The sequence below is a fragment of the Alosa alosa genome, chromosome 17 (genome assembly GCF_017589495.1).
Source record: "Alosa alosa isolate M-15738 ecotype Scorff River chromosome 17, AALO_Geno_1.1, whole genome shotgun sequence".
NCBI lineage: Eukaryota > Metazoa > Chordata > Actinopteri > Clupeiformes > Clupeidae > Alosa > Alosa alosa.
Window position 1 is genome coordinate 17794614 of NC_063205.1, and position 12143 is coordinate 17806756.

The 12143-nt window shown below is 47.1% G+C and overlaps 1 protein-coding gene across 11 annotated transcripts in view; it reads left to right on the forward strand.

Annotated features, from left to right (window-relative positions):
* ppp1r12a (protein phosphatase 1, regulatory subunit 12A) overlaps window positions 1–12143 on the forward strand; it is a 65957-nt gene that overhangs the window by 35627 nt on the left and 18187 nt on the right. For 4 of the 11 annotated variants that reach the window (XM_048267440.1, XM_048267442.1, XM_048267439.1 and 1 more), the window contains exons 4-16: window positions 2277–2436; window positions 3139–3283; window positions 3532–3606; window positions 3732–3823; window positions 4099–4256; window positions 4522–4640; window positions 5298–5342; window positions 7034–7141; window positions 8191–8409; window positions 8639–8727; window positions 9454–9567; window positions 10769–10918; window positions 11583–11774. In XM_048267440.1, coding sequence (XP_048123397.1) covers window positions 2277–2436; window positions 3139–3283; window positions 3532–3606; window positions 3732–3823; window positions 4099–4256; window positions 4522–4640; window positions 5298–5342; window positions 7034–7141; window positions 8191–8409; window positions 8639–8727; window positions 9454–9567; window positions 10769–10918; window positions 11583–11774 — 1666 coding nt within the window. The remainder of the gene's footprint in view (window positions 1–2276; window positions 2437–3138; window positions 3284–3531; window positions 3607–3731; window positions 3824–4098; window positions 4257–4521; window positions 4641–5297; window positions 5343–7033; window positions 7142–8190; window positions 8410–8638; window positions 8728–9453; window positions 9568–10768; window positions 10919–11582; window positions 11775–12143) is intronic. The other 7 variants (XM_048267449.1, XM_048267445.1, XM_048267448.1 and 4 more) reach the window with 5 other exon arrangements.

Consider the following 12143-nt stretch of genomic DNA (forward strand, 5'->3'; position numbering starts at 1 on the left):
ATCACGTGGGTAGAACCAAAAGAGCATGGTCTCTGTGAGTGAGCACTGTGGTTGCTGTGCCATGTGGCTTTGAACTTTGACCTCATTTGGTGGCTTGTCCGGGATCGATCCAGTCCAGTGCACGCCTTTGAGAGAACAGAGAGTTTAGGCAGAGCTGTGTCCAGTTGGCCCAAAAGTGGGGCACCGAAACTGAAAACTGTGCATTATATTTAAAGGGCTGGTATTGATTGTTGTGCCAGTTGACATAACCCACATGCACCATTAAGTAAACCATAAAATCTGTTACGATATAAAGAGTTTCAAATAATAGTTTGGTTGTTTGTTTTGAAATTTCAAGCCAAGCTTATGGAATGTTTCATCACAGTGGAATGAGTTGAAACGGAGCATTCCTTTATTTTTTTTTTTTTATTTATTTATTTTTTTTTATTTTTCTTCTTCTTCCCCCGTTTGAATTTCTTCCCACGATTGAGCTACATACTACGCACAGGCCTTGCTCTGTCAGTGAATTTGAGCAGGAATGTTTAGCTGATAGAAGCGTGTCCCATCCCTCCCTCTGTTCCTTGCCTTTGGCAAAGGGCCCGTAACCTCACACAACTTTAACCACTCCCTAGCCAACCTGACTGTCAACCAGAATGGCTTTCAGAATTGCCACAGGTCATCACAACACTGCTGTTGGCTCACTACGTTGTATTGAAATGAACCCACACGCGCCAAATGTTATTGGATTAATGTTAGATTGATGTTTGCTTTGGTTTTGGTTAATAAGAGCAGGTAAAGTCTGAAGCAGGAAGATGTGTTTCTGTATTTCCATCTCCACAGATTTGATTATGTGTTTTGTTCATTTGTTCTGGGATGGTAAAACTGTAATGTTTGTCACTGCTGCCTACAGTATTTACCCTGAGATCTTTTTCACTTTTTCCATTTTTTTCTTTTGTCAGAGGAAGATGTTTGAAATGCCATGAATGAAACCTCATTATACTGTATTTGTTTAAAACCAACTTTTTTAGTTTTGGCCTTCATCTTGGCACACATCTGTGTAATTTCCAGAAAGAAATCAGCCTCTCTCAACTGTTCGACAGGTTAGAAAGGGAGCCATGTTTGATAGTATACCTGCAGCTGAAATGTTGGAGTCAGCCCCTGAGAGCTCTCGTCTGTTTACGTAGTTCTACATGGTCAATTCCAGGCAGAAAACGCTCTCAGCAGCTGCCAGACGACCTGCATTTAAGCCCTCGGCGCAGACTTGGGATGGACAAGACGACGCATGCCTCAACGCGCTGGAACCTTATATAGCATAGCCCCATTGACCTAGTTACCAGATTTACCTGTCATCTTAAAGAACGTTTGTCTTTTCTTTTTTTTTTTTTTTTTTTTCCTCCCCCCATTGAAAAAATTCAAGATGCAGTTTCTGGAAATGCCAGGACAGTTAGGGATTGGAAACGAGGTCAGACTCTCAACGCCTCCCTCTAGCGTGCGACCAGCAGTGTCCTACTCCATGCCAAAAATTCTCCCAGATTTTGCTCTGAGGGGACTGCTTTAGAGAGGGAAATGAAGGAGAGCGTGCTAGTTTAATAGGACAGAGAGTGTTTTTTTTTTTTTTTTTCTTTTGTTTGTTTTGTTTTTTAGCTGTGAAGGATTATCTTCACTGACCTCCCTCTTGTGCCATACATTGGCGATGTCTGAGGATTTTAAGGGAGTAGTACCTGTTTGCTTAACCTTTTGATTCCTCAATGGTTGGCATTTGCTTGCTCCCATAATACGTTTTAATCTGAGGTTAGCCAAATGCCGTAGACTGCTGACTCCAGTCTTATACCATGCAGAATGAGACAGCAGCAGCAGCAGCAGCGCTGTGCCAGGTCCGGTTTCTGCATTGTAAGGTTTTTCATCTCCTCATCCTTTTGTAATAGCTTGCCAATGACATTACACTGTACAGGGAGCCCCTCACACCCTGGCCCCTCACACCCTGGCCTTCTTTTAACCACACGCCCAGAGTGGTATGGGGAGAACGTCTGCAGGAGCGATGGCTGACTGACAGCGTAGTAGTAGACCTACATTCAAGCAGAGCAGGCCTATGGGTTTTTCTGATTCATTTTTTCCACCTTTCTCTGCAACATTTCATAGTTCCCCAAGGTTCAGTAAAAATATCATGCATGTTTCCTGGCCTTTGTTGAAGCGTCCCACTTTGTAGGATTGTAAAGAAGATTTTAAAGTGCAGGATCTGACTGACTACCCTCACTTCACCCCTCCACCCTTTTTTTTTTATGCGTTTCTTTTACCAGGAGTGGACATCGAGGCGGCCAGGAAAGAGGAAGAGAGGATCATGCTGCGAGACGCGCGGCAGTGGCTCAACAGTGGCCAAATCAACGACGTGCGGCATGCCAAGTCGGGAGGCACGGCAATGCATGTCGCCGCTGCCAAGGGATACACAGAGGTTTTAAAGTGAGTTCACTCGCCGGCCAAAAGCAAGCCAATAAACCGAACGCCCAGAGCACGTTGTTTTCGCCTCCTTAAAAGAAACCATCTCTCTTGCTGACGCTGATTATAATAGCAAACATAGCGGATGGAAGGTGGACATAATGGTGTTGTCGCCTCCGTTTGTGATCCCTCTTACGGGCTGTGAGGCTGGAGAGCAGTTCTCTCTCATGCAGGCAGGTAGCTTGCGTTTCCTGGAGCACGTCTCCCTTGTTTATCATGGTTGCCTTTGAAAGCCTTTGCCAACTGGTATCGACTGACCGCCAGGCAACCCGACGGAGGCTCCCGGTCCATCTGGCGCTGGGAGGTTGGCCAAAATGTCTAGCTCCTCTCAGCAGCTGTAGTGACGAGGCCGCACAAACCTGCTCTTATATGCATTTATACAAGCAGGTGTGCTTGAATGTAAATTGTGATACACATTCATTGCAGACGTTATGTGTTTTGTTATTGGAGTAGTGAAATCCTTTGTTTACTAAGTCTACCCCCCACCCCCCCCGGTACAGTATAGTGTCAGCAACTTTGAATCCTGGCCATCATCAGTCAAGTTTAGACAGAATTACCTACACCAGAAAAAAAGTTTTTTTTACCTACACCAGAAAAAAACATTTTTGCATTAATATCACAACATGTCCCCCTCCCCCCACCCCCGCTGGATCTTGTGTTTTGCAGGCTTTTAATCCAGGCAGGGTATGATGTAAATATTGAAGACTATGACGGCTGGTCTCCCCTCCACGCCGCAGCTCACTGGGGGAAAGAGGAGGCATGTAGAATACTTGTGGAGCAGCTGTGCGACATGGAAGTCATCAATAAAGTGGTACGTGCTTCATTTTGTTATGATAACCTAGTGGTGAGGCAAGTGAACCATCACAGCTGTAGAGTTGCCAGTCTAAATTCTAACAGTCTAAGTTCTAAGTTCTAACGAATTAGAAACGTAATGTTTGAAAGTGATACTGATGTGTTTGTGAGTTGGCCCCCTCCTCTGTGTGGCTGCATGTTAGCCCAGCTGGCTGTGCGGAATGGTAAAGGCCTGAATGTAGAGAATGTTCCTCTCTCTGCCCTCAGGGTCAAACAGCGTTTGATGTAGCCGATGAGGACGTCCTCGGCTATTTAGAGGAGTTGCACAAGAAACAGAATCTGGTAAGCCCACTTTTTTGGAATAGAACTGTTTAACTTGTAGGAGAATGGTTTTCTACGTACGAAAACACTTCTCCATCCACTTCCACAATCATGGAAATGACACACAACGTTCTTTGATGTTTCAGCTTATGAGCGAGAAGAAGGACGTGAAGAAGTCACCTTTGATAGAAACTACCACCACTGGGGATAACAATCAGTCACTGAAACCACTGAAGAGGTAAGCAGTGTCCACCTGTTGGACATGAGCTAGCTGGCGGGCTGAGATGACCCCATGGAAAATCCCCCCCCCCCCTTTTTTTCTTTCTTTTTTTGTTCTAATCTCCTTTTGTAACATCCCGAAGTTGTGCCCTTGCCCGAACCTCTAGCAGAGGTTGATTGCATTATTATGCCTGAACAGAGCCGTAGGTGATGGCAGGTTCATCCTATTGTCTGTGTGTGTGTGTGTGTGTTTGTGTTTCTGTGCGCCTGTGTGTGTGTCTGCCGGCTTCTCAGCAAAGAGACTCTCCTGCTGGAGCCGGAGAAGACTGCGCCACGCATTGAGACCTTGGAGCCAGAGAAGGTGGACGAGGAAGAGGAGGGCAAGAAGGACGAGTCCAGCTGTTCCAGCGAAGAAGAGGAGGAGGAAGACTCAGAGTCTGAAAATGAAGCAGGTCTGTGACAGACACTCCTACGTACATCCAAAATCAGTTATTACTTGAAAATATATTTTATCAATTGGAATGCAATTGTTATTATGCACACTGGGCTTGTTTTAATCACACCATGTACCATGCAAGATCTTACCATGGCCACACTATTTCAAAATGAGTACTACAAATGAAAATGTTCCCTTAAATGCCACAGCATCTATAGGCTGCTAAAGTGACCAGCTGGTCAACCAGTTGCTGACCCTTATATCTCGTCTCCCCCCTTTAGAGAAGAGTAAACCGGCCACTACAGCCAGAGATACCAACAGCACAACCCCAGCGCCAGCCACAGTTTCCTCCCCAACTAGTCCAACCAACCAGGTGACCCCCACCTCGCACGTCAAGAAGGTACGGCTTCTTACCCAACACCTCACACCCCCCCTTTCCTTTCCTGTCCATTCCCCCAGCGTTTTTTTAAGATGGCTTTGATGAGATCTCATAGCTTTTAAGAGGGTGGAAGGGAAATTTTATATTTTACAACTGTTATTAAAGTATGTTAATATCTTTCATCCCAAAGGTTTTAATGTAAAAGATGAGGTGTTTACTGTTACACAAATTAGCAACAAGCCTTCCATTATGCTTTGTTATCAACCAATGTCATATCTCGGCCATTGGAGGAGATGGCCACAGACAGCACTTTTTTTACATGCATATTAGGTGGCCAGGGAGTTAATGCAAAGTGCAAACACTCTTGTAGAGAGAGAGAGAGAAAGAGAGTTCCCTCCCCACACCGCAAAGAGTTACGATTAGTTTGTGAGAAGTTCTTCAGCAAACATGGCAATGTAGAACAGAGGGTGAGAGGAGAGATGGGTAGGTGGAGAGGGGGGGGGGGTGTGGGATGACATTCCCGGTAGTCAGTGCTGTGAGGTAGGCAGTACTTGGAAGCACTAAGCTAAGCAAGTCTGGGGCCCCGGCACTTGCCAGACCCATCGAGCGGCAAAAAACTGGCTCTTAAAATGGCACCCACAAGCTCCCGTTTCCCTGTGTGTCTGCTGCCCCCTGCAGGAGACCGCGGCCTCTGCATCCGTCGAGGAGAGCACTGCAGAGGAGGCAAGTCTCAAATTGAATGGAGAAGGAGTCACTCTGTCATTGGCGTGTGCATTCGTTTGTGATGTCCCCTTTCCCCATGACCCCCCCCCCTCCTCGCGTGTTCTTTTTTGTGTGTTTGCTGCACTGGCCACCAGCATCATTGTGAACATCATTGCATCCATAGGCCACAACAGCAGTGTACACATGTCTGTCTATCTGTGTGTGTGCGTGCTTAGGTTTGTGTGTGTGTGTGTGTGTTTGAATGCACACACATGTTGCAGATTTTTCTGACAGGGTGGATACAGCTATTTTATTTTTTTCTTTCTATTTTTTTTATAATGCATCTGACATCTAGCTCGCTTTGACCTAATCATGGCAGCATTACCTAAGGCTGGATTTAGTAGTGAAAAGCCCCGTGATTAGTACTTGACATTCTGATATTGATGAGGGGAAACTGCTCTAGTACTCCATCCCAGTCATTGTTTGCACCTGGGTTCTTCAGAAGTGGCCCTGTTGTTCTTCAGAACATCCTGTTGTTCTTCAGAACGTCCTGTTGAGAGCTCTGCTGAAATGACCCGTCCTCTATGCCCGAGTTTCCCCTCACACACACAAATAATATCATCTCCCCAGCACCTCCGTCCCTATATGTATAGAATGTGAAAATGATAAGGTTGAATGTAAAGATAATCCTCTCTAGATGTACAACCATGTGCCACAGAGAAATCCCACATTTCCTCTCTTCCTCTCAAGGAAAAAGCATTATTTCCCCTTTTCCCCCCTTTTTCCTATGCCTCAAGCACACACAGCGTAATGCTCTATCTAGTCATGGGTAATGTGGGAATGCCATCTAGGCTTATCCTAAACATCTATAAAATGAAGATAGAGTGATGATGCAAGATTATCACTATGGTCTAGTCATGATCAACTGGTAAACAAAATGGAAGTGTTGTGTTTTGAGGCATACATATCCTCTCACTTTCTTTCTTCTTAGTTCTCTTTTTTTCTCTTGCAGTTTCAGTTTTCTGTGTTTTTATTTCTTCTTTTTTGTACTCACTACCCAGTATTTTGCACTTTCAGTTTCTTCCCTTAATTTTGCTGTCTGACCCATGAAGTGTCTGTTGCTGCTGCTTCTTTATTTCGCTCATTTCTCTTTCTTTCTCTCTCCCTTTTCCCCAACCTCTCTCTCTCTCTCTCTCTCTCTCTCTCTCTCTGTCTCTGCCTTTTTCTGTCTATCTCTCTCTCTCTCTCTCTCTCTCTCTCTCTCTCTCTCTCTCTCTCTCTCTCTCTGTCTCTGTCCTCTCTCTCTCTCTCTCTCTCTCTCTCTCTCTCTCTCTCTCTCTCTGTCTGTCTGTCTCTGTCCTCTCTCTCTCTCTCTCTCTCTCTCTCTCTCTCTCTTTCTTTCTTTCTTTCTTTCTTTCTTTCTTTCTTTCTCTCTCTCTCTCTCTCTCTCTCTCTCTCTCTCTCTCTCTCTCTCTCTCTCTCTCTCTCTCTCTGTCTGTCTCTGTCCACTCTCTCTCCCTCTCTCTCTGTCTGTCCTCTCTCTCTCTCTTTCTCTGTCTGTCTCTGTCCACTCTCTCTCTCTCTCTCTCTCTCTCTCTCTCTCTCTCTCTCTCTCTCTCTCTTCTCTCTTCTCTCTCTCTCTCTCTCTCTCTCTTTCTGTCCAACTCTGCACCCTTCTCTCATGGTTGCTCTTGTCTTGGGTTGGCTTAAAGTCTGAGTTTATTACTCCCCTCACACCTGTGGCGGAGCCAGGCTGTCCTGCATTGTGGCGTCAAGGCTTGCGCAAAACTGGCATTTCTCTTGTGCCCAAAAAAGCTATGGTGAGGCATCGGTGTGTTCCAGAGATGTTACCCCACTCCACCTCACCCCTCTCTCTCTTACCAGCCCCACCACAACCCTCCTATCCAAAGCCCCCTGTGCCCCTGATGTCCCTTCCTTTTTTAACCTTTAACCGTCTCTGCCAAAAAGTCCAAGACAACGTTAAACCCCCACCCCCCACCCCCCACCCCACCACTTTCCCTCTTCCCCCTTCCCCCTTCTCTCGTTCCCCAATCAGTGGGTCTCTTGTTTTCTGCATGGGTTTCTGGTTGACGCACTGTGCCTTGGTGTCTGCACTGTCTGTGGTGGTCTGTGCTGTTCTGCTTTCTGCTGCCGATGCTACTGTGAGCCATGCAACTCTTCCCCCCTCACCCATCTCTGCTGTGTGGTACTGTGTGTCCGTGTGACTTCACCGCTTTTGGCATTGAGGGGACAACCTGTTATATATAAATAAAAAACTGTCTTACCTGGATTAACAAAACTAATATCTGTGTTTGCCTGAGCGGTTGTCTTCCCGCTGTCCACGTAGACAGTAGAAGGCGGTTGGGACAGTGGACAAGAGTTTTCACAGAAATGAGATCTGAGAATGTTTGCACTCTTATAGTCTTACTCTGTGCTGTGCAAACGTCGTCCAGACATTTTGTTCACCTGAGTCCAGAGCATGCTTGTGATCCCAGCCCCCTCTCTCGCGACGGTGTGCCCCGTCCTTCCTACGGTCCTGCACTGCTGCTGTCTGGTCTGCTGTGTAAGATGCGTGCTTGGGAGTCGCCCTTCTCTGGCCCTCCCGTGACTCCGGGAGAGGGAGATTACCCTGCTTCACGTCCCAAATGTACCCACCCTCTGTCCCCGTTCTGTCTCCCCCCCCCCCAGACCTCTCACCCAGTAATAATCACAGAAGTCTGTTCTGTCATCATAATCACCATCATCCTCATCATCCCTGTTGTTCTGGGTGGATTCTGATCTGTTTGTCTTCCTCCTTCTCTTACCCCCCCCCCCTCCCACAACTACCACCCATCTACCCCTCTCCCTCATCTATCTCCACTCCCCACAGCTCGCCTCGTCTGGTGGCAAAGTTTCGCCCAGGGACGACAGCAAGGATGAATCGCCGTCCTCGTGGCGCCTGGGTCTGCGCAAGACGGGCAGCTATGGCGCCCTGGCCGAGATCACCGCCACCAAGGAGGCCAGTAAGGAGAAGGACACGGCCGGCGTGATGCGCTCTGCCTCCAGCCCCCGCCTGTCCTCCTCGGTGGACAACAAGGACAAAGAAAAGGTGCGTCACCATTAGGTCATTTACAAGGTCATGGGAGGTCAGATAAAGGTTATTGGCAAAGGGCTGTTTTTGTTTTGTGCAGTTCCAGGTTTCAGGCTCTTATAAACTAATCATACAGACCTTTTAACATGAGTAATTGTAGGTGTAATACCTAGTTAATAAATGATGATTTGTTAATAGTTAATAAGGAATTGCCTGGGTGTAACATTTTAAGCCTAATTGCCAACAGGAGAAGGAGAAAACCCGACTGGCCTATGTGGCTCCCACCATCCCCAGGAGGCTGGCCAGCACGTCCGACATCGACGAGAAGGAGAACAGGTGAAAGAACGAGAAAAACACGAGAGTGAGCGTGCAGTGGTGGGAAGGGCGGCCTCTGACCTGTCCTGTCCAGACCTGACCACTAGAGCACCTTCTGCTGGCCAAGGCCTAGAGCACTCTGCATGCTACGTGTGTGTTTATATATGTGTGTGTATTTGTGGGCTTATGCAGCCGCTACACTGTCTCTCAGTGTTATGTAAACACACACACACACACCGAGTTAGCAGTTAGCATGTGACATGATCTATTGATTAGTCATTTCAAGATCAGATTCAGCTTTACAGTCCGTGAGCGTACACAAACAAAGTCGATAAAATAGTTCTAGCATCTAAACAAGTACGTAGCTTAATATTGCATCATTTACAGATAGGAGAGGCAAGAAATATAGATATAGATAAGGTAGTGGAAGTACAAAAATATAATGCTTAGACAGTGATGTTTCAGGTAACTTGAAGAATATTGGTCAATGCAATGAGAAAGTAGAGATAAACACAGATTCTGTATGATGTGCAGTGAAACTAGGGCTAGACAAAAAAAGCATAGAATTTGTAGTTGGTGATGCCAGTGAATTTTCAGATGATGGATGTCAACCATACAGCCTGTTTTATGCAAATCAGATCAACAGTATTTGAGTTGCTACTCGCCGCCAGGCACTTGTAAAGTCATGATCTGTTTGGGAACTGTGTGGAGCGCCCAGGTTCTATTGTGAGATTCTGGTTCCCCCAGGGATTCTGCTGCTAGTTTGGTACGCAGTGGCTCCTACACCAGGAGACGCTGGGACGATGACCTGAAGAACAGTGAAGGAACCGCGTCCCAGAACAGAACCAGCTATCAGCGCAGGTTAGACCTCGCCTCTGGAGATAACAGAATCCTAACCTATGTTCTCCTCGTTTCAGCCTCCCTTTAAGAGAACCTTGGGGCTCTGTTTGCCATAACCTTTCCCCTTTAAGAGAACCTTAGTCATCTGCTGCGTCAAGCTGCCTTTTAAGAGAACCCTGTTATTTGTGTTGGCCTCAAGCTTTCACATTAACAGCTTTTCATTACCTATCCAAAAGACGAGGGATTTTTATTCAGTAGCATTTCTGAGGATCTGAAGGCACGTGCCTGTGCTTAGTCTAGTCTGGAGCTTCCCTAGCTTTTCCCGCTTCCAGGCTCTCCATTTAGTACCTCATTGCCTCAAAAGCAGCATCAGCTTTGAGCCCTTGGCAGTTCAACCCTCTACGTAACAGTCCTCGCTCTTGCAGGCTAACTTAGGACTAGTTATAACCAGTAACACTAACAAGCTCATGTGCTGTAGTCCGTGTAGTAGGCAATCATGCACTTCCTTCACTCACTTACAGAATTTTTTTTTTTATAAATATATATATATATGTTTTTTTCTGTTTGTTTATGGCTAATGTAGTACTGTTATTATGCATGTATGTGCTGCAGCATTGAGCAGCCAGTTAGGTGACCCCAAAGCCTTACCCCTTCCCCAATTGCTCACAGCAGAGCCCTGCTAGCATCTGCAGTTGTCCTGCATGATGGTCCTCAACAGCAGATTTAATGTAGATGTGATCCTGTAAGTGTGCTTAAAGAGTTAAATTGCTCAAAGATGGAGGACACGCTAGCAGGCACAACTGCGGAAAAGCTTTAGTTGTTTTTTCTGTAATGTGATCTTTTTTTATTTGCTAATGTGTGTTGACTGAATGCTACTGCAGTGTGAATATTATTTGGTTACGAATGCAAGGATATTTGTGTGTTTGCACTTTTTTGCTTATGTGTGTGATTGTGGGTAATGTTTGTATAGTGTACTTGTGTGTGTGTGTGTGTGTGTGTGTGTGTGTGTGTGTGTTTGTTTGTTTGTTTGTTTGTTTGTATTTATTTATTTATTTATTTATTTATTTATTTATTTATTTTCCCTTAAATATATATGTGTGCACATATGTGTGTGTGCGTGCAAGTGTGTGTGTGCTCTCCAGCTAACGCGCCTCTCTTGCCCGCTCCCCCCCCTCCCCCCCCCCCCCCTCCTGACCTCTGACCCCTGCCTCCTGCACGCCAGCACGTCCCACACGCTAGCGCTGGGCCGGAGCGGCAGCACGCGGGACGTGCCGGCCAAGTCCCCCTCGGCCTCCAGCCTGGACCCTAACACCTGTAACACTAAACCCTGGCAGTCCTCGTCCTACTACCAGTCTTACAGCATTCACCGAAGGTACCACTGAACTCAAGAACCCATCCTCCCCCCAAAAAACCCTTCACCCGACCCCACGCTCTTCAACCCCCGCTCCCCCCTCTCCCTCTCGACTCTCGAGTCAAGCGACTCCTGAGCTTGCACTCACCTACAGAAACACTTCCGACAGCCAGCCATGGCTGCCTACTGACACACCCCATGCCATCTGTCTCTCTCTTTCTCTGTCTCTCTCTCTGTCTCTCTCTCTCTCTCTCTCTCTCTCCCTGTCTCTCTCTCTGTCTCTCCATCTAATTCTCACTGACCACTGGGATGTGATGGTGGGTGGGTGGGTCAGCTACTGATTTGGTAAATGTATTAGCATGGGAGTTCATTTGGCTTGTCGTGATGGAACATTTCATTCATAATGGTGGTTGGGAAATGAAAAGAAGTATTTGGAAAGGTTGATCTTGCTGCTTTCCTGTGGGAGGATTTCTCTCTCTCTCTCTCTCTCTCTCTCTCTCTCTCTCTCTGCCTCTCTCTCTCTCTCTCTCTCTCTCTCTCTCTCTCTGCCTCTCTCTCTCTCTCTCTCTCTCTCATCACTCATGGGAGGTTTTTCCCTCTTCTCCTCTCACTCCTTCATTTCCTCTCCATCTCCCTCTATCCCGGACTTACTCCTTTATGTGTCTGCGTTCGTTTTTGTGCGTAGCGGTTCGTTTGGACGGAGGAACGAGGACTCCTCCACCACCACCCCCTCCACTACCACCACCACCACCTCCTCCACCCTGAGCGGCGGCTCCAGCGTCACCTCCCCCTCCGGCCACCGCAGCCTGCTGTCCAGCCTGGGCTCGGGCTCGTCCTCCACCTCTAGCCGCCCCTCCGCCACCAGCCTCTCCAGCAGGTACACCGAGGACAGCAGGCCCTAGCACTCCTCCCTATCTGGGGCACGTTTCCCAAAACCATGGTTGCTAACTGAAATGCAATTTCCCATTGCCAACCAACTAAGTTGCTCACAGGTTAGCAACCATGGTTTTGGGAAACGCACCCCTGACTGAACGATCAGCACAGGGTCAGATCGAATGATTTTTAAACTAGATCGGCACTTGGAGGATGCAGAGCGAGCGCAGAGTTGTCATATCTGGCAACATTAGCAAAAGTGTGCGAGTCAGGTCCGCTCCAAACGCTTTTATGGGTCCTTCCTTGGGCGATGCTGCACTTTTTTTGCAAAAGAAAAGCTCTCTACGCTCGTTTTTACTTCACGTAAAGTTAG